General features: G+C 43.4%; 1 protein-coding gene across 1 annotated transcript in view; it reads right to left on the bottom strand.

Annotated features, from left to right (window-relative positions):
- Nucleotides 1-27,383, bottom strand: part of LOC306777458 (A disintegrin and metalloproteinase with thrombospondin motifs 2-like) — a 103,328-nt gene that overhangs the window by 19,238 nt on the left and 56,707 nt on the right. Inside the window, exon 4 of the mRNA XM_079268580.1 lies at nt 7,427-7,632. Within this exon, the coding sequence (XP_079124706.1) occupies nt 7,427-7,632 (206 nt within the window). The remainder of the gene's footprint in view (nt 1-7,426; nt 7,633-27,383) is intronic.

A 27,383-nucleotide genomic window follows, 5' to 3' on the forward strand; every position in this document is an offset into this window, starting at 1 on the left:
GATGCAGAGAGCATTATACTGGCGAAACACACAGAGAGAGAGAGAGAGAGAGAGAGAGAGAGAGGTAGAGCGAGAGCGAGAAAGAAAGAAAGAGAGGTAGAGAGAGAGAAAGAGAGAGAGGTAGAGAGAGAGAGAGAGAGAGAGAGGTAGAGAGAGAGAGAGAGAAAGAGAGAGAGAGGTAGAGAGAAAGAAAGAGAGAGAGAGAGGTAGAGAGAGAGAGAGAGAGAGAGAGAGAGAGAGAGAGAGAGAGAGAGAGAGAGAGGGGTAGAGAGAAAGAGATAAAGAGAGAGAGGTAGAGAGAGAGAGAGGGGTAGAGAGAAAGAGATAAAGAGAGAGAGGTAGAGAGAGAGAGAGGGGTAGAGAGAAAGAGATAAAGAGAGAGAGGTAGAGAGAGAGAGAGGGGTAGAGAGAAAGAGATAAAGAGAGAGAGGTAGAGAGAGAGAGGGGTAGAGAGAAAGAGATAAAGAGAGAGAGGTAGAGAGAGAGAGAGGTAGAGAGAAAGAAAGAGAGAGAGAGAGGTAGAGAGAGAGAGAGAGAGAGAGAGAGAGAGAGAGAGAGAGAGAGAGAGAGAGAGGGGTAGAGAGAAAGAGATAAAGAGAGAGAGGTAGAGAGAGAGAGAGGGGTAGAGAGAAAGATAAAGAGAGAGAGAGATAAAGAGAGAGAGGTAGAGAGAGAGAGAGAGAGGTAAATTGGCACTGGAGTTGAGGCCTGCTGTCCTCAGTGGCTGTGTGCGGTGCCTAATGAGGCAAAGCGATGTAAAAACAGACAGCTGTAATGAGATGGCTGATGTACACTTTGTGGAGAAAGAGGAACACACAGACTGAACACACACACACACACACACACACACACACACACACACACACACACACACACACACACACACACACACACACACACACACACGCAGAGGTACAGAGATGAAGAACGAAATTGCAGACACACCCTGCCAGTGAGAGAAAGGTAGAGAGTTGAAGAATGCTACGAATAGAGATGGAGAGGGAGAGAGACAAGAAGCTGAGCAGAGAGAGGCGAGGGAGCACGGAGGCAAAGCGAGGAAAGAGACAGAGCTTAGAAGGGAGTGGAAACGATGCATTCTTCGAAAACAAATCTAGAGAAAATCCCAGCAACCTATTTGGAAAATTCCAGAGGAGTGATCCTTCAAGTCAGAATCCTAATTTGTTAACCAAACTCGCCTGGAATACATTTCTTTGACGACAACACATGGTTGTAACGTAAAACGTAACAACAGCTTTACATCATTTTCAGAAACCTCAAAATAAAGTCACATTTGATTTTCAGCGTCTGCCTTTGTGTTGTTGGGAACATCTGTCTGGTAAATTCTCAGATTTACTAATTTACCTTCTGAAATGTTAAGTTTACAGTTGCCCGCATTAAAAGCTAACTTGCTAATGTGGCCAAATATTACTTGACAAGTAATATTTCAGTGGAAGAAGCCTTTGTAGGCGTCCATGTGTTGGTTTTCCAAGCTGGAACAATAAATAATGGAGACTGTGATTAGCCTGTGACAGTACTGTAACCGGGAGTGCTACTTGAAGGAAAGAAAAGAATAATACTTTAGGTTGTGATCATTGTCATTTTAAGACAATACAACCACATTGAAAGAGGTGATGCTGCAATTTTGGTATCGCTTTTCCATGAAGTTAGGGGACGTGCAAGAGACAAAATAAAATATAAATGGACAAAATTGATGCACGAGAGGCTGAGATTTATTTAAGTTTTTATTTATTGTAAGGATCAAAAATACAAGATTCTACACTTTCCATCATGCAACTTGCATTTTTTAGGCATCATTTGTTGAACGCTTCCTGCATATTCATCAGTCACATCTGTGTCAAGATTACAACTGATACTTCTTTAGTCATTTACTAAGAGTCCTGTGCAGCACCTGCACAATTCAGGACTCATTGTTTTATATTCCTGGGGGATTTCCTGGTACATTTGTAGTACTCTCTCTCTCTGTAGTGACATGCACTGGTCTCAAGGGATTTATCTTGACATCATAGCTTTGTAAGAAACACTACAGCTCGTCACTATAGCTGTCAGACAAATGAAAAATGCAAATATTAAGGAAACTGTACCTGTAGTCGTACCGACTCACTTTCCACAACTGAATATAATTTATAGGCACAGTTAAGTGGCAACAACCCATTACGTTCATGTTAATATACTTTTATTTTTACTTCCTGAAAACAAGGACGGTGAGTTGTAGGGACACGTTTCGGAGTGAGGGACATGAGAGAAGGGCAACGTTTTCTTTCAGCGACCTTCAGTTCAACATTTTGGATGCTCCTTTTAAAACAGCAAAAAAGATACAGAGTTGCTGAGCAACCACCAAACAAAGACAGAGTTCTGTTGTCTTCTCAGTTTCACCGTGTCCGAGACTGTGTGTGTGTGTGTGTGTGTGTAGCAGTGTTTGTTTGTCTGAGATGACATGGACACTTGGTCCAGCCCGTTTCCTTGACAACCGTGAGGCCAATTAGGGGCGGTTGGCTTCCAGGTGACCCTGACTCTAAGAGATTTATTCTAATGGGACACACACACACACACACACACACACACACACACACACACACACACACACACACACACACACACACACACACACACACACACACACACACACACACACACACACACACACACACACACACACACAGAGCGTGGTGTCCTTTCACTCCCAACTTTAGCCTTCTGTGTCTTCATGCACTTTAATGCTTGGACATGTCACACACAGACGCTGCACACTAGAGGACAGATTTGGCACAGTGCTTCATAGTCACGCACATACAAACACACTCAGAGTTCATTGTGAACAACTGTTCAGGCATGTCTCTCATTAATGCTGCTGAAGGGCGACGCCAGGTGTCATTACTTACCACCCAGGCTACAGGTAGCCTAGATTTGTCCAGCTGTGTGTGTCTGTCTGTGTAGTAACTAATGCAGTGAATAAACTAATGAAGGCGACTGTGGCTAAGTGGATAGCAGGGCCGTCCTTCAATCAGAGGATCGGCGGTTCGATCCCCGGCTCTGGCTCTGTCCGAAATTGCTCCCATACGGTGTAGAAATGTGAAATAAGTAAGTTGCTTTGGATACAATGACTGTCAAATTCCTTGCTGAGGGCACAAAATCATTACTATCAGATAAATGATGCAGTCGGTCTGTCACTGAACTTAACACTTAACTCTGCAGAAGGCAAGACGAAATAAAGACAAACGTGTCAAAGGAGGAGCAAGGAGTGATATTAAAGGCAGTAATTGTTTAACCACATAATTAAAATGTTCAATTAAACAAATGATAACAACTGTTTGTTTATATGCACCATCATTTGTAAATATACTCATGTTTACAAAAAAAACTTGTGTAATTAAACCACAGGCTCACCAGAAAACATCAATAACTTACATTCTGCTGTTGGTCTGTGCATTTACAACCTGTTAATTGGATAGTGTTTCCTGGTTCAGTGTTGGGTTAGGAGATTCAATTAAAATCTGAAGCATGAAAATGAGGGAGGGCACAGCAATTTGAACTGCTTTCAAAGCAGAGAGAATAAAGGAGGGACAGTTCAGACTGAAACCCAAGAACAAGAGAGACACCAGCAGCTCTGTCTTGCTACTTTGAATCTGCACTTCATTAGCTGCAGACACCTCATCCACCAGTTCACACCTACATTTAGTACACTAAAGATTCCTCACTTTATCATAATTTAATGACATATAAATGGTAAGAATTTGTCTATTTCTTTGCCCTGAGACAAGTAGTAATATGATTAAAGTACATTTAGATCTGTTATAATGTCAATATTCTGATTTAAACAAACTCATCATGGAAAGTGTGTTTGATTTAATATGCATTAAAAACACCCTCAGCTGCCGATGAGACAGAACTGAGTCATCAAATTAGATTTGGCTAGAGTGCTACATAAATTAGATCAGACTTTGGACAGCTTTTCTACATATTTTTGTCAACACACTTGGGAATATTTAAAAACTTGAGACCCATAAATTTGAGCTCTCAGTCTGACAGTGCTCCTTACATATCTGAGACACTTCCAGCTAACAAGGTGTCTATTATTACCTGGACTACTGACTCCCCAGCTCTTCCTACCACTTAACAAGACGACTGTCTCTGCCTCCAGGAGCTTTGGCAACGACAAGACTGAACGATCAACACCACTTCCACATAGCTGTTGCAGAAATGATGCCTATCACGTTCTGGAGTAGACAAAATACACCTTAGTATGCCAGTATGCATCATTTAAATTAAACATACTGCCTCCCCAGCAGTGCCTATATTCATCTCCATGGAGTGTGATTAACACTGAGCTGCACCTCTCTAAAGGTCCATTAATGGGTGAGACAGAGAGTAGACAGACAGATCACTGTTAGCCACTAAATCTATCACCATGTTCACCACAGGAAGATTACTGCACAATGGCCTCCACTTGGCATTTGGCACACATCGTATTTCACAGGATTTACCACAACATTGTTGCTACAGCACTCTTGTTTTTCCCTAACAGCCCACTCCGTCACCCGTGGCCAATCAAAACAATGCACATAGCTCTACCTGAATAAGCCATTTCTCCTCCCCTTCCCTTTTCTGTTCTTTTTTTTGTTTTCTAACTCACTTAACTGCATCTTAGTATTCATTTCTCCTTCTGTGTCGCCTTTCTCTCCCTCACTCTCGCTCTCTCTCTTGAAATTTGACAATGGTAATAAATATCTTCCCTTTCAGTTTTGTCCTTTTTGTTTCGTTTGTTTGCGTTGTCCTCCCTGCCCATATTGCTGTCAGTGAATGCCATGTGATCGGTCTCTTGTCTTGAAGTGAGGTAAACACATGGGAAAGGAGTGGGAAGCAGAATCACCAATACACACATTCAACTCAACCGACACGTCAAGACACACAAACACACTTTGACACTCCCGTTGAACTTCACAGACGGGATTTAGTGGTTTTTCTGTGGGGGCGCTTTGATGTCCTGCAGACAGCAGTACGCATACGACTTTCTGTTAGTTCGGAGAAGAATCTAGAGGAATTTAAGGAGAGAAGAACAGGTGGAAGCAGGACAAATACTGCAATGGAGGAAGTGAGGAGACATCATAATATCAATTTGAGGGTTTTACAATGTCAGAAGAGTTCAGGGGGAGGTATTCCCATCTTTCTGTGCGGCTAAGCAGCCACACTGTTACAATAACACAAAAGACCTGCAAACATATGAACTCTTTTAGAGGGGCATCTGGGGCAAATATGTTTTCAAATCTCTCTGTTAAATCTACCTTAAACCTGCGTTATCACTCACATTAAACATAGAAAGTTTTTAAACATGGGTCATGATTTGTTGCTATAAACTACCCAAGTCAGGGAGAAGTGACAATGCAAAAGAGCTCAGTGTGGAGCAGCTCAGCGCTGCTGAGAGGAAGACAGAGAGAGAGAAAGGGAGAGGGAGAGAGAGAGAGAGAGGGAGCACACCCTTCCTGAAGTGAGCAAAGCAAACTTTCAAGAAGAAAGTCGCCCAGATGCCACGCGTGGGAGGCAGCTCTTATTTATTTATTTCTGTTTATCTGGCTGTCAGTAATTTATTCTGAATGCGCTGTTTAAAATACTCCTTCTCCCTCTGTCTCACCATCTCTTCCCCACAGATTAGAGGGGGGCTGCGACAGGGCTGCGCATTCTCTTCACCTATACAAATATCTAAAAGGGGAGGCAGAGAGCACGGCGGCGCTGAGCTGAGACAAAGAGGTGTGGTAGGATTTGTTGCTGAATGCTCGCAGCTGCTCAACAGTCGGAGATTGGTTCCTTGCGCAGTGGGTCGCAACGCAAGCGAAAGCAAACAGGGGCACGCGCACAAACAGAATGAGCGCACGCGTGCAAACAGCACTCTCACCACAGGTTTAATTTGCAAAGATTAAAGTCTGCAGTTTGTTCAGTGTCACACCAACACACGCACGCACGCACACGCACACACGCACGCACACGCACACACACACACACACACACACACACACACACACACACACACACACACACACACACGGGAGTTTGAGTGCTTGGGAGTTGTTGTGGCCTGGAGCATATTGCCTGCTGTTTCTGCTTCTCTCTCACTCCTCTCTCTCTCGCTCTCACACACACACACACACACACACACACACACACACACATATACATACATACATACACACACGCACACACACACACACACACACACACACACAAGATGAATGATGACATGACACGAAGCCTGATGAAATGATATGTAGGAGCCCCTTCAGGGCACAGGGCTCACCTAACACACACACACACACTCACTCACTCAAACAAATGAAATCTCATCATATTCAGATAGAGAAGAAAGGATTACCCGCGGCTGATTGCTGGATGAGAACATGTAGGAAGGGAATTGAATCCTCATTCAGTTGCTGTGTGTGTGTGTGTGTGTGTGTGTGTTACCCTCTTTCTTTGACCTCACTGTGGCTTACTTCCCAATCAACTCAAATGGAACAGTTTTCCCATTTAATAGTTTTATTTTTTTTTTAAGCGAGAGAACAAACGTCATTTTTTGGGGCATTCCTGATGATGGGTGTACGTGAAGATGCATTTATGTGTTTGTGTGATAGCATGCTGTATGCGTGGTGTGCAGAGGTGGAAAAAGCATTCAGATCTTTGACTCAACACACTGAAAACACTGCAGCACAAGTAAATGTCTTGCATTCAAAACCTTATGTAAAGCATTATCAGCTAAATGTACTTAAAAATAAAAGTCCCTGTCAGTGTTACTATATCATATATGATGTTTTTGGATTGATATAAGTGCTGCATTAATGTGTGTCTTGCATTAGATGTTCATGGTTGTGGAACTTATAAACTTCTGCTGGGTAGTTATATCTCCAGCAATGCATCATATTCTATAAGATCCTGATATGTTTATAGCCTTGCTGTCCTGTGAGAATTACGTATCTCACAGTCAACTCCTCATTAGTTCAGGACAACTGTGTTCAGTTTTGTGTCGATGCATTTTCCAGCTGATACCAAATGGTTTATTTTGCTTAAAAACTATTAGAATCATTTTCTAAACCAATAGAAGAAGACTTTATCCCTCAGTTTATCAGAAACACTCCGATTCATTGTTCTTGCTTTCACTGGACAGGAAAGGGAAAATGCATTGTAATAACTTTAGTAATTAATGCTGTCAGATAATTGTAGTGGAGTAGAAAGTGCAATATTTGCTTTTAAGATGTAGTGGAGTAGAAAAAAAAGTAGCAACTCCATACTTAGTTACATTCCACAGGCTCTAAGATAACCATTAATGTCAGCAATTTACATAGCAGGTGACTAATTCTTTTAATAGACATTTATTCATACTTCTCCGTCTGTGTGTCTTAATGTGTGTGCCACCAACACTTACAATGTTCATGAGTGTGAGCAGGTACTTTTGGACGTGCTCCTTCCCGTGAAACTGGACCACCGAGTCGTCGACGCCCAGCAGCACCTCGATGTTGTAGGCCCTGTCCAGGCTCTGTCTGCGCATTCGCCCCGCTCGCGTGTTGTTGATACTCTGCTCCACGCCGCGGTACAGAGACTCCAGGTCCATCAGACCGCCGAGGTCAGCGCCTGGACACAGACAAATTACAGGGTTATTTAAGTGAAACCCGATTGGCACATCAACTCACAGGACAGATTGAAATGGTGATGTGCAAACCTCAAACAAATCTCTCGACAACATCCAACTAATTCTAGGAAGTTATCGATTCAGTTATCAGTTATATTCAATTATCGATTAAAAAAATAAAACAATAAACGGGTTTACTCTTCTCTGACCCCTGACCAGACCGGCAAACCCGGAAATCAGCCCGACTCTAAGTGGAAGGCCAACGATCGTTATAACTTTGCTGGTTTCCACTGAACATCAACCAATAAATGAGGTCGTAAACGCTGACTCCAGTGTCCTCCAAGTGTACGTCTGTCAACAGCATGCTGCATATGACGTCTTTGTTGTTCTTTGGCGCATGAGGGTCAACTCACGATTGTGACCAGTGCACACTGAAATCACAAAAAAAGGCGAGCAGTGTGAACGAAGCCTCACAATCTCTGTAGACCTGAACAACGGTAGCACATCGAGCGTCAACCTTTTTTTATTGGAAAGAAACAAATCACAAATAAACTTCGACATTTACCCAACCTATTGTTGCGTATCATCTTGTGTTGTTTTCACAAACCACAAATGTCTGCCTTCAGTGTGTGTCTCCCTGTCTTCCTCTCACTACAGCTTTTGTTGTGTGTTTAGCGCATGTGTGTGCTACACATTGACATCCATTGTATGCACATGTACTTATTTGAGCACTTGCATGTTGATGTCTGTCTTCTGTTTACCTTCCAAGACACCAGTTGACAGAACGGAGCATGTGTGTGTCACTCGTAGCGGCGCGACTATCCGACACAGATCTTCTCCTAATCAACCAAATATTTCTGCTCCCATCTGAATAAAAGCAGCAGATGGTTCCGGCTAAACACATGGATTAAGACAGCTCCCTCACACAGGGGCTGCCCACCCTGCTCTTTTCTTGGCTTGCTAAAAAAAAAAAGCAAAAATGAAGGAACTCATTTTTAGGTTATTCTATCGGAAAGTGTGCAACCAACAGGAGCCCTGATTTGTTCAGATCACTAATCAGTTTTGCCTACACAGGTATGGCATGCAATGCGTTGTTATGTTGTTTGGGCATTATTGGATAAACTGAAGTCCTGACTCTGTATCAAGTTTAAGTGCCTAGTCCACCCACCCCTCTTTTCATAGCAGGCAAAGCATCAGAGTCATAGAAGATACAGAAGATAAATTGTCCTGTCTCCAGAGCCAAGGCCATCCTTTCCTCAATTGCCATCCTCCCTCTCCCTCATCCTCCTGGTACGCAGACACAACATGGCCTTGCTTGCATGGAAGCCATGGAAGACCTAGTCATGCAGTCTTGAACATGTATTCTCAGTGGATTCCATCCTCCCCAACTCCGGCCAAGGCCTCCCACAGCCAAGGATGACGTGTTCAAGTGTGTACGCAGGTGCTTGTCTGTGAGCACTGTGTGGACTAACATGTCTAACTGGGCCATAAATCATCCATCAGGTAACTTTAACTAACGTGAAGATGAGCTGTGATAGATATGCCGTTTTTGACTGTGGAGCTTTATTTGGAGGTGCGAGTTGATTCAACACGTGGCATGAGGGGACAGCTGGAGCTCCGGTGTTTTGACGAATGCAGTTAGAAGAAGAGTTTAGTGTCGGGAATAGAACGCGATGCAAGGGGAAGATACAGGGAAGACGAGGGGAGAGGAAGAGAGATCTGCCACTTTGCCTCCCAATCAGGACGGGGCATCCCGCTTCCCCCCTCCCTCTTATGCAACGTTGCCAAGGCAACAGGCTCATGGGTAAAACAACGACTGCGTGGATAATATTGGCTCCTGAGTCGCGAGCAGAATGAATCTGGAAGTCTGAATACGATCCCATATCTGCCCACATTCCAGTGAATGACAGAATACCCACACAGAACGAGAGAGAGAGAGAGAGAGAGAGTAGACGAGGGGGCAAAGATAGAAATTAATACAGAGAAAGACAAGACGCTATGAGAGGAGAATTTAAAGATTTTTGCAGCACATCATTTCGTTCTGTTTCATAGCTCATCTTTCACACACATTTCTTCTCCTCGTTAGTTGAGGAAGCTGGATTTAAGGCTGTGGACTTCACAACAGGCCCTGGCTCTTGCTTGTTAAGACAGGTCCAGATATGTTTACCTTTTGCTTACGTCATGTTAAAACAACACACAGAAAAAAAGGATGATTGCGATCTCCCATTTAAATCTGCGCCTTCACAAAATTGGAGGGCCTTGGAAACCGCGAATGAGACAATGCGGGGAAGTTGCATAACACGGGGCCACAGCTGTATGGTAAGTGGAAGGACTACAGTAGAGATGACTCAAAGCGACACCGGCAGAGTGGAAAACAAGATGTGACTGAACCAAGAGGTTGGAAGGTGCTTGACCAGGTGGCAAGCTCGAACTATTTAAACATCTCCGTGTTCGGCGCACCGCTGTCCTCGATTACACTCGCTGGAACACTATTTTTCCCCTCGCTTCAGCTGTTTGGGAGAAGGTTTTTCAGAGAGAACTGCAGAGGAATGAGGTGCAAGAGAGATTGAGGGAGGCGGTGAGGGAGGTGAGAGGTAGAACTGAGGGGTGTGATGGACGAGCGAGAGAGATGAGAAGAGACCAGAAGGACCTTGGGTGGTTTGAGTTCCGCTTCAAGCTCCTGCAGCGATGGAGAATATCGCTCGCTTGTGGAACATCCGAGTCTCTGTGTGTGACTGCGGAGGAAGCATCAGGGTGCGGCGCCGTGTTTCTCACAGCAATAGCTTACATTAGCCTCTGAAATCCAACTGTTATCACTCTCAACCTACAGACGGGATTGATCATAACAATGTTCATTTTTCTTTTCTCTCAGTCCCGAACCTCCTCCTCCCACGCCCCTTACCTGCATGCACACACACACACACACACACACACACACCGCTATGTGTGTCTCTTCCTACCTGAAACTTTCCTTTTCCTGTCCTACCCACCCGTTTCACTCCAGTCTGCATCCCTACTGTATGTACTCCGTCCACCTCCACCATCACACACAAACACGCCACCGGACATGCAAACACACACACACAGACACACGCACACACACACACACACACACACACACACACACACACACACACACACACACCTCCCTCCAAGTATTCTCAGAGCGCGGCCTTATTAGAAGACAAAGGTTCTTTGTCTTTCAACCTTTGCAAAATGTCAAGAATGTCTGGTTGCCCGCTGAATACCAGGTGAGGAGAAAGGGGGGTCGGAGGGGAAGGAGAGACTATAAGCCACAACAGGAGAGAGGGAGAATGGGGATGATAATTCAGGTCAATCCACATCTTGCTATTGAGCAAGGGTCTTTGGTTTAAGGTGACTGCTTGGCAGTCAGGTGTGGCACATCGCTCTGCTCCGCATTCAGGAGCTCTACTGTATAATGACTGTCTTCGACCTTATGATGGTCACTCTGACCAGCATCAAGGTAGGTGTGTACCAGAGTGTGTGTGCGTGTGTGTGCAAACATCTACATTTGGATGAGTTTGCTTGTTACAATATTTGATCCTCAAACAAAACAACATAACTGCCACCTTTTTGTAACATAACCCAGCCTCGTGCACGGTGATTTATGCAGCAAAGTAGATGCAGTTAAATACATGATTTACATAGAGGAATTAGAATATGGTAAATTACACTGTACCATATTGTAAATACACACACACACAACCACATGGTGACAATACACTACATATAATACACTCTTTTACAGCAATGCACAAATTACAAACTAGTTATTTTCATTACATCAGACTTTACCCACAAGTCTTAGAGTTTACAGTAAAGTCTTGCAGGACGTTAAAGTAAACACAATCAAGCTGAAGTGAATAAAGCTGAAGTTAATTTTGGTGGTTAAGTGTGGTTAGGGCTGCTGAATTACAAGATTATGTGATATTCGCTCTATTAGCACAGGGGACCTCATGATTTAGAAATGACCCCACCACAACTGTGTATCCGTGCTTCACATTCACACAGCAAATTCTGAACATCCACTTACATTCAAAACACAATATCTATATTAAATATATAATTAGCATGGGTCTTGATGCTCTGTAGTAGAGATGAGTCTCCAAAATGTGCAGTATATATATATATATATATATATATATATGGCTTAATATGATTTGGGGTGAATTTTTACTTGACAAATGAAGAACATTAATCACGGGATTAAGATCACAGACGACTTCCGCAATTATTCCAAATTACCAGAGGTTCCCAGGTAATACCAGCCCTGTGCGAGCAGGGCTTTACAGTGAATGCAGTACTTTGTATTTATTTGATGAAGCCCTGGCTTTAAGAATATTGATGGATATTTGCTTGGTTGAACAGATTTCTTATAAAGTTATTTGGGGAATTAGATGGTTTATTTTTGTTACAGTGAAAAAGTTGCCTATGGTCATATTGTCAAAAAGTGATAAAAATGTGTGCGCATTTAAGTGACATTGAGGGTGTCTGCCTCCACACAGTCGTCCCTCAAGAGGGATGATTATAGAATCTTTTGTGTATTTTCGTTATTTTTCTCCCTCATAAGAGTGGCAGTGGGCCTGAGGGAAGATGGTGAACTCATTAGTGCTTACCTGAGTCCAAGGCTGTCTGTCCACCTGGAGGCACAGTTATCCACACATGTGAACTCATTTACTTACAGACACGTCTTCACATAGCTCAGGGCACAGACATTTCCTCTCCACCGGTGACAGTTTCATGGGTTGTCATGGTGGCGAGTGGCTCGGACGGCGGACCGTAGACGTGGCTCCGAGCATCCAGGCAGGTAGCGACATGCCACGCTGTCCCACACAATGTTCCCAGACTGAATGCTCATTATTTCTAAGCTGCCATATGACAGCTGTAAAGACTGCAGAGAGTGGAACACATAGTGAACTACGCTTCCCATAATCATACTGCCATTCATTATTTAGATTGGCAATCAGCAATCTAATTTTACATGGACAGCTCCCTGAAGACCATAATGACTATTCATACATCAAGCACTGAACTTTGGCCATTTATTAATAACCGCTTTAGGTTTGGGCTGCTTGTTTTTAACGGTGATTTCTATATTGCTGATGAGATGTTTTTAGTGGTCGAGCCTCGACCGTGAGTGTCATGTCCAAAGATTCAGAATATTTAGGCTGGTGCATTATGTCTTCCTGTGCTCCCTGAAGTGGAGCAGAGGACCGTTTTTTAATATTGCATGAAGCAGCCTTTATAATCAGCAGGCGAGAGGGACACCTATCCACAGTGCTGCTCGTTTTGTCCGTGTGGATTTCTGGTGGTTCAGGAGACGAGGCAACCTTTAGCTCTCCCCTCTTACATAACTGTCTGTCTTTCAGAAACACACCGGGCCGTTGGCTGTTAGGGAGGTGCAGTGGTGCACACCGACCCCCCACCTGCGACCTGCTCTACCATTGTTTCATGAGCCCAGCTGAACCATTTCTTCATTAAGGCTAAATGCAGAGTTACCTGAGGTACTATATTCCTAATTCAAAGCAGCCACAATGAAACAACTCTGGTTGGAAACTGACAGAATTCACACTCATGATTGCACACGTTGTCACACGTGAGCATAAATTGAGTGCCGATATTTCTCGCAACCTGCGGAGAGCCTTGCGAACGTCTCTTGTCACATCAATAATTACAGCAAAGAAGACCGGCCCATGTAAACATCACAAACACATCTCAAAACACAGTAATCCAATCACTGCCATCCACAGAGGCAATAATGTTGGCAAAGATCAATCATGACCGCAAACTCTCTCTCTCTCTCTCTTCGCTCTGTGGCGGTGGATGTAAACTGGAGAGCCTTAGTGTCCAATAAGACAGCAAAGCCAGGCGGATATAAGGCTTTCTGCAGGTCTCATCCAGTCTGGAACGGACCTGTCTGAGAGCCTGTCTGCCTGTCCTTTCCTGTGTCTGTCTATATCTGCCTCAGGGAGCCAGACATTTATAAAGGTCTCTTATGAAATCAAAAACGTACGAGAACACCTCCAGCCATGACAGGGCGGCGAAGATAAACACACAACAGCAGCAGTATGCAGACTGCCGTGTATGCAAGGGACATTCTTCGTCTGCAGCTCTTACTGTCATATCAAGCTCCACTGCCTGTCCACTTTAAGACAACTGTGGATCAATCTTACAGGGACACGGGCGTGTGCATCACCAGAGAGATAAAGAGAGAGAGGCTGACAGCGAGGTGCACGGTCCGGCTCCCAGAGAACCTATAAATCTCTGCAGAGACAGCTTCCCCGCTGGCTGGAAGGGTTTGTGGCCCCCTTGCCACCTCTTTCTCCAACCCTGCCTCTGCCTGTCACCTCTCTCCCTCTGTCACCTCATCCTCTAATCTTATACATCAACCCTGTCTCCTGAAATTGATGTCCATATACAACTCATATGTTTGTAGTACACGCGATGCTGCCTCGATTATGCTTTTAATCAACATGAAGAGGTCATGTTCACTGTGAGCATATCTCATTTGTATGGTCATGTTTGCTCAATTTGCACTCCCGTTATGCACAGGTTTTTTTTCGCTGATCAATTTCCTTCTTTTTTTGCTATTGGTGCAAAAACATAACGGCAGTGACTTTACAGGTGGTACAACAATAATAATATCAGGGGAGAAATACCAAAGAAACACGAAGAATACAGGTTGAAGTTCAGAGCTTGACATTATACAGAAACAAAACAAAACAAGAGATGAAATAGTCGTCATAACAACGTCATCTTAAATATATATAAAAATAAAAACAAGATAAGAAGAGGTGGGAGGTGAGTGCACTTGTGTAATCAGCAGATCAATGTCGATGTAAGTGGTACTATACATTTTCTAGGACCCCTTAAATGAAAAAGTTGAGGGATGCGCCGCATTTTGATATCCAACCATTTATTGATTTTTGTGGCCACTTGGGGGAAGCACAATATGCTGTAAACACAACACTGACATATCACCGTAAGAAGGTAATATGGCAAATACGTTCGCGAACAGTGGCTTATTTACACAACCAGCAGACAGAGAGCAACATTAGCATTCATTTGAAGAAGTTTAATGCTCACTGCCCTCTATAGCTCAGTTCTGCGGTTTCATTTTGTTAGCCGGTAAATACCCTAATATTTTACCAGCTTGTCGCTAACCTTTGTCCGTCTGCTGAGGAGGCTCTTGACTCACTTTTCTTTTACTGAGATGAAACAACTCCATATTTTCAGAGCTTAAGTAAAAGCATTATACAATCTACAAACATTAAAACTCTTGCTTCATGCGCTGCCTTTCTCCTGTGCTCCCTGCTCGTAAGCTCATTTCTCCTCACCAATAGCCAACAGAAATGTCCTGTCGTGGCTGTGAAGGACTCAAAGGACAGGCAACGCCAGCCACCTGAGACACCCAGGACCAGTTATTATGACAGGCAAGCCAGCCAAACATCTGTCAACCTGAGCACTGTAGGGATGAAGGGAGTGGAGATGGAGGAGGAGAGGAGAAGAGAGAGCAGAAGAGGCCAAAAATAAAAGTGGAGAAGGAAAAACATGACGGAGACAAGATTTTTAAAAAAAGTCATAAGATGACAAAGGAAGAGCGATGTATACATTGTTAAGCCAGTAGGTTTTGTATTATAAACTAAGTTCTCAAGATAACAAGCCATATACAAAAGCTTGGGTTACAATCCAAACCAGTTGCTAATGCCCAGAACCTGTGAAGGTGAAACCACAGATTCATAATTAGAGGGCGATATTTTTATATTCTTAATTAGCGCCATTTAGCAGCTTGTGAAGTTGGTTGGTTTGTAAAAGTTTTCTACAACAGCAAACCAAACAGACTAATAACGCACGATGAACTTGACTCATGGTGTGCTAAAATATACTACAAGGTGCAAATGGCAGTGCCTTGGTGTTAATGCTTAAAACTGCCAACCTGCAGCGAAACAGAGGTGTCACACAAGGTGCCCCGACAGTCTAATGCATTTGGGCCCTTTAGTCTCTCCTTTTATCGAAATGAATAAATACCAAATGACACAAACGGGTCGCAGGTGTTTCTGCGACCACCTACAAGTTCCCCTCTCCAACTGAACCTCTCTCGTTGCATTCCTCTTCTTTCCTGCTTCCTTCATTTCCTCTTTTATTCATTAAATGCACTTTTTCAAAGGGTAGATAATATGGAGTAAGTCTATCTCAAGGTGTGAGACAATATGTATGCAAATGTTCCCACCAAGCGGCTCACCGGCACAGCCGAGCCCGAGCACGCCTGCCAAAGGGCGGCAGGATGAGGATTTATCACCCGATAATGATACGATGATCATGATAGACATTTAAGCCAGGCTCTAACATAGTTACAGACCATCTCTAACCCAGCTACATAAGCAGGGTAGTAAATCACCAGAGATATCATTGTAATGTTTTAAACAATTAAGGTGTGGATACTTGGATTCACCACTGACTTGGACACAGGGAAGTGAATAAATTTTTTTTTTTTTTTTAAAAAGAGTGTTTCGACCTTAAAAAACTGGCATGCTCTTACACCAAGAGTTATTACTGCCCAGTCGGCCCACAAACGCACAGACGGCTCTTTTCAATTGCACAGCGTTCGAGCCAGACGGGAGAGAATTAATAAGGCACTACAGTGTATCGGTGTTACTAAATTGGCGGTGTTTCATAACAAAGTCTTTCAGAGCAGTTGTCAATTAGAAACAATTAAAAGAGCCATTCATCATTCTTACAGAAGCGGCTCCGTACGGGGAGCAGCGCTGACAGAGGCTGATCAAATGTAATCAAAACCATAATCAGCAAGCGCTCTTTAACAGAGGCTGGCGTTGACGGAGCTGAGGTATTGTTCACTGTAATGATCACGCGTCCATCTAGCGCCTTTGGACAGGAACACTGTGTCTATCAAACAAGCACACAGCCACTGAAGCAAAAGCTGTGCAGAAAAAGTGACAACTGGAGGAAAAACAGGATGCAAAGAAACAGGTTTGAAGTCAATCTGTGTTGACGCTTCAAAACATGCTATAAAAATCGAACAAACGAGTCAACCGTTAGGCGCTTGGCAATTGTCACTACAGCATGTGTCTACTTGACGTCGCAGCCTCGCGCTGATCTGTCTGTTGATTGACAGGCAGCGTCCTATCTTTCCTGGAAAGCCCTCGCAAAGGCTTCCCATGTTGATGTCCAGATTATCACTGCTTTGGTGGTAACCAAGAGAGATGGGATCTTAATGCAAAGATGCACTGGGGGAAAGTATCCCGTACACAATATGTCTCTGCACGTCCAACTTCCCTCAGCTCTCAGTCCCCCGGAGGCGATTGTGATTGCACAGGGAGAGGCTACAAACCCCTGTCCACCTCCCAGGCATATGGCTAATCAATGCAACCTCTTCCGTGCAATGGAAACTCTATACTTCAGTAGGGAGAGCCACCAGCGCGGCCTCCCCGTCTCTCTATCCTAATGAAGCTTGTTGTGGAATATTTCTATGAATTGTCGGGAGAAGAGTGTTAAAGTGTTAACAAATCAATGTCAAATGAAACAGAGTCTGGATGAACGATCAAAGTTGTAATAGTCAATTTATTTGCTTGCAAGCAAAGAGAACACAGTCTCACAGACACATCGCCGTCATCTGTGAAAGGTGCTCTGATGACACATTCAAATGCCTGGACCTTTATACCCAGCCAGCATGCTGTCACCTTGGTTCGCAAACAAGAATAAACAGAAGAAGGAAACCAGTCAAGGCAGATGTTTTTCTTTGAAGCAGTGTCCTGTCTTTACGATACCCTGAAGGCGCTTTTATGGCCGGTTTACGAATCCCTTCGTTATCAGTTTGTCCCACAATATTTATGGAGACATCAGATGCTTCCTTTGATGTTCCCGTGAACCAGTCAAACAGTTAAGTCACAGTATTTGCAGAGACGGAAAAACCCTGTGAACCATCACACATCATATATGCCTGAAGAGGGTCATGCCCTTCCGCTAATGCTCATCAAGGAAATACTGTAATCAAGACATCTGTGTTGCCGTCCTTGAAGACAAATAAAACAGGAAACAGATACCAAGATAACATAACAACAAGACCCCTGGATCCGAAATTTACGAGACTCATTTAGAAGACACAAGGTTTAGTGCCTGCTCTTCTAAAACTCACATTCCTTAACCCTAAAACAGTAGACTGACATATTTTCCCATCACATTCCACTCTTTGATTACATAGTAATCACACAATATGGTAAAAATATGTTATAAGGACATTTCAATAACAACAGAAGTATTACCCACAAGTATGATTTGAAAATACATCACTTGAGAGAACTGAAAAACTGTTCTTGTGAGATAAAAGATCCCATGAATGTAGCAGGCAATATAATTCAATTAACACAAAGGTTAAAAATCAAAAACTGTCTTGAGTGCAACAGCCACCAGTTTGTATGGAATTCACCCGAGCAACTGGTTTGTGTGAGCAGCTTTGTTTGCGTTGACACCGTGAGGTTTCCACAAAACTGTCAGAGACACTGTTATACCGCCACTCTCTTTGTACGCTCAGACAGATTGAATTATACAGAAATAAAATGAAAACAAAACGAGCAATAATGTGAATTTAGTTATCATAAAAAGTTTTTCGTCCTTTGGAACCCTGACCGCTGTCCTTTTCTTGTGTTTGTTGGCATAAACACGTGTCGAGAGGGGCTCTTCCAGCCGTCTTTCTTGCGTGGCATCCACGTCGAGTTGTAGACATAACACAGAACACGCACGTGTCTGTCGGCTAACTGCCCGTCGTGATCCCGTCCGTGAATCACTGCATCTCATCCGTCGATGGCACCGTCGTCCGTCTCTCGTCCCTCGGTGGTGCCGGTTGGCTGACACTTGGTGTAGGCGCTCGCTCACCTGAAGCCTCTCCTGGGTCTGGAACCTTTTTGCAGTGTGACGCATGAACCCAGGTAGCCCTCTCAGCTACTTTGACAGCCGTCTGAGTGACGAGGAGGACCTGGAATGGACCCAGCCAACGTCTTGAGTTCCAATGCTTCCTTCTGAAATCTTTCACCACCACGAAATCACCAGGCTCCAGCTTATGGAGAGGTCCTTCAGCTGGTCTCGGGAGGGCAGCTGCTACCTGTTGTCTTTGTTACTGTACATTACCAGGATCCTCTATATTGCTGAAGTCAGTGAATTGAGTCTGACTTGCTGCCAGTCAGACATGTCCTTCACACCAGTCCTGGGCTTGTACCATGTGGAAACATGTGGAAACATGTGGAATCCTCCCCCTTTACAAACTCAGATTGTGTGGGACACAGAGAAACAGACAGCAGCAGTACTTTTTTGTCCAACAAACTCTTATTATACCATTATATCATTTCCACTTCTCTAAATCATACTTCCTCTAACCTTGCATCTCTTTCACGTAACCCATGTGCTGTGCAGTGAAGTGAATCAGCCTGCATGTGACAGTCTAAACATTTTCTTTTTCTTTTTTTTTTTTTCTTAACAGTTAACGTGACTTGCTGTGACTTTCTAAATCCTTCAATCTCATTCGAATACATATGTGGGTGTGAGTGGTGTTTGTCTAGTTCCTAATGTGTGTATTAAATGTACACGTTTGTCATCTAAAGAATCTGAAGTTAACTCACCCTCGGTGTTGTATTTGTGTGCGCGTCGTTGGTCCAGCTCTGGTCTCACTCCGGTCCCTGCTGCACCCCCCTTTGATGGCTGATTGTCGAGCCCTCCCACCACTCCTTGTTCATGGAGCGTGAGCATCTGTTCCTCAATGTTCAAGCTGCCACATTTATGGCACACAAAGTCTTCAGTTGGTGTGTGTCAAAGTCTCAAAGTGTCTTTCAGCTTCCTCTCATGCCCTGATACATTATCAGCTGGGCATGCTTGCATCTGTGCTGACGAAACTTCTCTGTTGTCCGTTGTTGAACTGATCCTCATGTTCAGCATGCTGCATGTCACACAACTCTCTTGTGTGATGTTCTCCAGGCTTATGGATGGCGGAAAGCCTTCTTACAAAGTTCAGTCAGAGCTGTCACCGCATGTTTATACGGCCAGTTTTCACCATTCTCGTATGCAACTCACTGCAGGTTTGAATGCCGCAGATATTTTCTGTAGCATTGACATGGTACCTGTAGATTTTGACGAGTCTCGTTCGTCTTCTTCATCCTCGACGTGTTGAGTGGTGGGTGTTGTTCAAGTTGTTTGTGGCTGGGGAGCATACAGCAGGAAGCGGAATCCCCAGATCAGGACCAAGGACTAAAAATCAACAAAACAAACAAAACAAAACAGCTGCCGAAAGTTCAGCAGCAAATGTTAGACAACGTTGTCTCATGTAGAGATACAATGCTTAGATCTCTGTGTTTCTGTGTGTGCGTGCCTCTGTGGGTGTGCGTGTGTGTGTGTGTGTGTGTGTGTGTGTGTGTGTGTGTGTGTGTGTGTGTGTCTCACCCCTGCATTCCTCTCTCTCTCTGCTCATATGCCTCTCTGTCTATTTTAAACAGTTATACCTAGTTTTGTTTCCTCTTGGACATCAACTTATTTGTATCTGCTTCACCTTTTTCTCTGCTCCAAGCACGTTTTGAGTTAATCAAATTTTAATCGTAGGCTAAAACTGCCTCTTTCAGTGAATCCCAATTTTGTTCATTCTTCCAATTATTTGGCAGTCTGATTGTCCTTGTCCCACATTTATTTATTATCGGAGGTAAGACCTTGGCATCGGTCTGCTCAGACTCATTCTATGACTTTTATCATTCCCAAATGTTTCACTTTTATTTCTAAGTCTTTGACTCGGTCTTTCTTCGTACATTTAATCTGTTTCAATTTACCTTCGAAATCCCCTCTTTACATTTTGAGCTTCGCGGCGCTCAATCAGCCGTTTTCAGGAAAACCAAACTCCTTTAACCAGCACGTGAGGCATTCTAAACACCAGTTTCCATATTTCTGTTGCATCATATCAATTATTGGGCCCGAGGGCGCTGCGCTTTTACAACTTTTTCCACCCATCTTTCAGGCGTGGATACGTTAACGTTACCTTTACAGTACAGTCGTCACCATACAGCGTATGTTTATTCTCTCGAAGGAAAACTTTTTGCAAAAAACCTCGTTTGAAACTCACGTTATGTTGTGGAAAACCACGATTCTTATTTCAAACTTGTTTGAAATTCACGTTATGTTGTGGAAAACCACGATTCTTATTTCAAACTTTATTTGAAATTCACGTTATGTTGGAAAACCACGATTCTTATTTCAAATGTTATTTGAAGTTCACGTTATGTTGGAAAACCACGATTCTTATTTCAAATGTTATTTGAAGTTCACGTTAGTTATTTATCACGATTCTTACAACAAACCAATTGTAGTCAAGCGATCTGTGTCTACTATCACCGTATAACACAATCCTGTCTTCTACGTAAAAGCGTGCAAATAGTGAGATGCCAGAAAATGAAAAAAAAGGAGTTTAAATGAACCACATGTAAAACGAAACCACGAACGTCAAAAACAATTGTTACCCAAATAATAAAAAAAATAAAAATGACTACTTGACCATTCATCTGTGTCTGTTAAATCATATGACCTTAGTATAATTTTACCATTACCTTTACAATTGGAATTTTAACTTTCTTACCCGTTTGTAGAAATTAATTCTTTTTCGTTGGATTCGCGTGCCGTCAATCAGAAACTCCCTCGGGTCTGCCGGCTCTCTCTCTCTCGGCTAATGAGGTATGAGACAGGAAACTTCAGTTTGTGGATTCCTGGAGAGGCCTTCTCCTCCGGTCAGTCCCTCTGGAGCTCTGATAGATAGACAGCGAATCCTGCCGACAACGCCAAATTGTTGTGGAATATTTCTGTGAATTATCGGGAGAAGAGTGTTAAAGTGTTAACAAATCAATGTCAAATGAAACAGAGTCTGGATGAACGATCAAAGTTGTAATAGTCAATTTATTTGCTTGCAAGCAAAGAGAACACAGTCTCACAGACACATCGCCGTCATCTGTGAAAGGTGCTCTGATGACACATTCAAATGCCTGGACCTTTATACCCAGCCAGCATGCTGTCACCTTGGTTCGCAAACAAGAATAAACAGAAGAAGGAAACCAGTCAAGGCAGATGTTTTTCTTTGAAGCAGTGTCCTGTCTTTACGATACCCTGAAGGCGCTTTTATGGCCGGTTTACGAATCCCTTCGTTATCAGTTTGTCCCACAATATTTATGGAGACATCAGATGCTTCCTTTGATGTTCCCGTGAACCAGTCAAACAGTTAAGTCACAGTATTTGCAGAGACGGAAAAACCCTGTGAACCATCACACATCATATATGCCTGAAGAGGGTCATGCCCTTCCGCTAATGCTCATCAAGGAAATACTGTAATCAAGACATCTGTGTTGCCGTCCTTGAAGACAAATAAAACAGGAAACAGATACCAAGATAACATAACAACAAGACCCCTGGATCCGAAATTTACGAGACTCATTTAGAAGACACAAGGTTTAGTGCCTGCTCTTCTAAAACTCACATTCCTTAACCCTAAAACAGTAGACTGACATATTTTCCCATCACAAGCTCCCAGGTAATGAAATCACTGCACACACAGGCAGATGGCCAATATGGGAACAACCAGCGGGGGGGGGGGGGGGGGGGTGTCTTTGATGGGATCACGACAAAGTTTTTAAACTTGCCAATGAGTAATTTCACCTTATGTATTAAGCAGAACCAAACTGATTTCAACATGTGGCTACATTTACTTCCCAGCACGATGTCACTGATAAAGTTTGACGCAGAGACAGCTGAGAACACGATACGGATGGCATGACATGACAACGTGCTGATCTCTGCGAAACCTGGCTGAAGATATATTTTCATTTGCTGGAGTGGACTCATTTGTTTGGGAACCACTGGCATGGACCATATTAGGCGACTGGCAGCGTGAAAGTCTCCCAACTGAATCACGACAACAAAAAAGAAGCTGGATCTGGAAAGAAAGTCAAAGAAAAAGTGTGCACATGCAAACTTCAGGAGAGATTTACACCGATAGCAACGGCTATATCAAGCTACCAAACAGACAGTAAAAACGTAATTCCTTAGAAACAAGGAACTTCACTGTTCGAGCCCATTGGGGAATTTATTCACAGTTCGTGTGTATGCGCTGTCACCAGAGCAAGCCCAGTGTGGAGGAGCAGGCACAGACCAAAGACTCGCAATCCCCAACAGTGTTCATTTAGAAGGGTTCATGTTGGCAGTGCACACACACACACACACACACACACACACACACACACACACACACACACACACACACACACACACACACACACACACACACACACACACACACACACACACACACACACACACACACACACACACACACACACAGGAAGCTCCCAGGCCCATCCCATGCAGTGTGATGTAATGAGATATCTGTCGTTTCCCATTCGAGCCTCTTCATCCTCCACAGAGCAAAACCACTGACGGAGAGGCGAGGGGAAAAGGAAAGGAGAGGACAAGGAGCAGAATCAGATATTTCTGTTTTTGTCTTCCTCACCTCTCTGTTTAAGGGAGTAATATGTCTCCATCTCTGTCCATCCTATTGTAATGGAGTAGGTCTCACTACGCTGCCTGAGGAAATTGCCTTATAGTCCCTCTGCCCCTTTTCTATATGTGGACACACACACACACACACACAAACAGACCACACACACTCTCATGGCGTTGGCCCCAGTGACACTGCTTAAATATTAATGACCTGGTTCTCTCTCATTAATAATAGCTGCAGCGCTGATTACTCCGTGAATACCACTGTGTGTGTGTGTGTGTGTGTACACATATGGAAGTGTGCCTATACTCACAATGTGTGAGCCAAGTATTTGTTCTGCCCGTCACTGGCATATTACACTGTGAATCGCTCCAAAAAGATTACCGACATTGCATTACTGAGGTAAATTAAATAACATTGAATTATATAACAGTGAGGATGTTAAAGGTTAATATATGGTGATAAATCCAATGTCAGTTTGTGTCACAGTGTGTGATTCTGTGTGAGAGAGAAGAGAAGACAAGTGGGTGCAGAGTGTGTTTGGTTATTAAGAGCAGACATGCACATACACACATGACAAACAAGTAAACGTGGACAAGCAACACACACACAAATGCATAGACTTACAAATATACAGAAACAACCACACAGGCGGGCATTCAATCAGCTCAGCCATGCATGAGGCATGTGAGATGCAGCTAGCTTAAGCTAGCTTAGTACGGGACACACACACACACACACACACACACACACACACACACACACACACACACACACACACACACACACACACACACACACACACACACACACACACACACACACACACACACACACGCACACACACGGGCCAAAAAGCACGAGTAGACATCAGTATCCATGGAGAACTTTGCATCCCTCTGCTAAGAACAGCAATACTTTAGCGAGCCACAAAAGAGGAGAGAGTCATTTGATGAGCTGTGTGTCCTTTAGTAATCATGAGTCAGCAAATTACAGCAGCACACGCGGTAAATGGAAGACAATCCCAAATAGGGTATTCACCAATTTCATTGACATTGAATTAAAACTGTTGTGTCGTTCTTGTAGTTATTTGAAAGTTAAATATCTGCAAATACTGATTAATCTATAATTCAATTATTTCATGTGGAAAACAGTGTACCGAACTAAAGGCTTAATTATATGACCGGACAGTATACCAGCTGTATTTTCTGTATGGATTGTATGAGTGTATATCTGTTCTGTACGTACGTACGTATGTATGTATGTATGTGTATGTATGTGTACTGTATGCTGGTATGTGTGCCCTGTTGTGTGTGTGTGTGTGTATACTTATGATACTTATGAGGCCAACAAACCTACAACATTCCCATTTCCCTGATGAATTACATTGAACTGCATTGAGACGAGGAGGGAAAGGGAGGAAAAGAAAGAACTAGAGCGAGAGAGAAAGAGGAAATATAATCAGTGTTTCTTTACATTGTAATAAAGTTACAGAGGAACTGGACACACTGTTTAGGAATTGAACAGAAGCAGTGTTCCCCAATCTTTTATCACTGACTTACACACATACATCTCTATAATCCATGCAGCGCACACTTCATCCTGCTTTTGTCCACCTTTTCAGGCCGTCCTGACGCTCAGCCCTCATCTACCCTCAAGCAGAGGCACAATTAGGACTTTAATTCCCGATGAATTCCCGATTGAAAATCAAGTTTATTTCTAATTACAATAATTCTTTTCGAAATCTCCTGCTACTCCTGCTTTTAAGTGACCTGATATCACAATGAACCCAAAACACCTTTAAGTAAGATCTGGATTCACCGAGCACGAGCTAGAAAAATTGCAGGTGAGCATGTAGCTCACTCAGTAACTAACACACACACACACACACACACACACACACACACACACACACACACACACACACACACACACACACACACACACACACACACACACACACACACACACACACACACACACACACACACACACACACACACACACACACACACACACACACACGGCAGCCCCGGGGCTACCTCCAGGACAGAACGGGTGATGGAGCTGAGGGAAGGAAAGGAAAACGCAAGGAGTGCAATAAGTTGGGGAGGGAGATATAAAAAAGGAAAAAGAGAAGAGATACGACGACTGACTTAACTCATTTGGTAGCTTACTTAGAAGTTGTAATATCATAAAATTAATTTAAGGTCATAACAGCAACAATGGACTGCTTTGTCCATAGAACAGTACAGTTATGAATCTTTTAGTCTAGTTTTGAACACAAACTGTGTGTTAAGATGGACGACTCTCCAAAAGTGAAGCCATATTTTTTTTATTGTGATGACCGATGTGCTGTAAGAATGTCCACTTTTTGGTGCTATTTTAAGGAATAACAGAAAATGGAATATTTTACAAAGGCTATACCCTTTCTTATTAAGGAATTAACATGTATGATACATCTTTCTGTGCAACCGTAACCTCATGCGAGCGAATATGAAATCAGTGTGGAGAGACAGAAAACAGCTTACTGAAATCTAAATCCCATGATCCAGTGTGTATTCATCATCTCACTCTGAATTTCTATTCAATGTTGTTCTCCATATGTCAGCACAACACTCTACCTCACGTGCGCTGGCTGAATACAATCGCAGGATTGGTATTTTGTGGGGTTTCTTAGCTTTTGATTAAAAGCAGAACCAACATTTGCTTTGCAGCACCATATGGTATACACTTAAATGTGCAGCTTCTGTGTGAGCCCCTAAACCTGACAGTTTGACACAGCCAGGCTCACAGGAGCAAGAGCGCAAACAAAGGTGTTATGAGTTTCAACAAGTCATTAAATAGCTTAAAAGAGTTATCAATCTGAAAACATATTGCTTTCCTTATTGATGAAAAGTTCAGTATTTGGAAAACATGGAGAATTCAGCACGTTATTTGAGGTCTCTAATAGACAACAGAGTGGCAATAATCAAACTCGACATCGCACTAGACTTTATTTGGCAGCCCTAAAGGTGAAAATTGGTGCTAGGAGGAATATAAGCACAGTTCGGACTGTAATGTGACAGCTTCGACAGCTAGCTAGTATGTGTGTATGTGTGTGTGCGTGAATCATGGCTGCTCCTGCGGCCTTTAACACCCAGTCATCTGTCATCCATCGGCTCAGCTCTGCACTGCTGCCGTCTCAATCGCCTGACATAATATTGCGCAGACAAACACACACACACCACTCACTCACTTTCTCCGTCTCTCTCCTCACACAAACACACGCAGTATTTTGACAATGTGCCACCAGCACCGAGTGTGAGGGGTAGAGAAACACACCTACACACACCCACACACACACACACACACACACGCACACACACACCGTGTCCCCACAGTGTTCCCTGATTAACGAGATGGTTTGTTCTCTTCCTCAGGCCTGGACCAATCAGGCACGAGGACACAAATCTCTCCCCGCTGGTGATGCTGAAGGCCACTGGCCACTATTTATTGGCAATCTCAGCCCTGACGAGCCAGACAGAGAGAGGAACACGCTTGTCACAGGAAGACACCACCGTGTCTGCCTCCGTGTGTGTTTTCCATGTGCTCCAGGTGAACTCTGCTACGGGAGATAAATATGCCCGCTAGTGTCATGAAATAACAGTTTCACAGAGCATCACAGACACACACACAACAAGATGTACTGAGGGATCTCCTCATTTATAGATTGTGTGGGTGTGTCAATGGAGAAGAGGCATTAAAGCCACACACCCATCAAAGCTGTGATTAAAGCAGATTAGAGCTTCTCCGCTAACAGAAAAACGTCTTCTTATAGCTCAACACAATTCTTCCTTCTTTTTATAGCTCTCTCGACTTAATTAGCGGGGTTTAGCAAGCTTGGTGTCTTAGAAGCTCAGCTAAACATCAGTAATTGCCGTGTTTATCTGCTTCCAGAGTAAAAATAACCCACATAGAGAGGTTGTGACAGCGTGGCTACTATCACTGAAGCAGTATTCCTCTTTTGTGCGTGGAAATCTGAAAACAGCTCCTCTTGGCAGATTCTTATTAAATTTCTTTCTAAAAACGCCTCGATGACATCTTTGTTGGTGAAACAGTTAACACTGTTGCCAGCGGTTATTTTAAAGAAGACTTAAATTGTTAACAGTGTTTCACTTTTAAATGGCTTCAAAATCACATCAGTACCTAAACTACAGATAG

Source organism: Melanostigma gelatinosum, assembly GCF_949748355.1.
Source record: "Melanostigma gelatinosum genome assembly, chromosome: 5".
NCBI lineage: Eukaryota > Metazoa > Chordata > Actinopteri > Perciformes > Zoarcidae > Melanostigma > Melanostigma gelatinosum.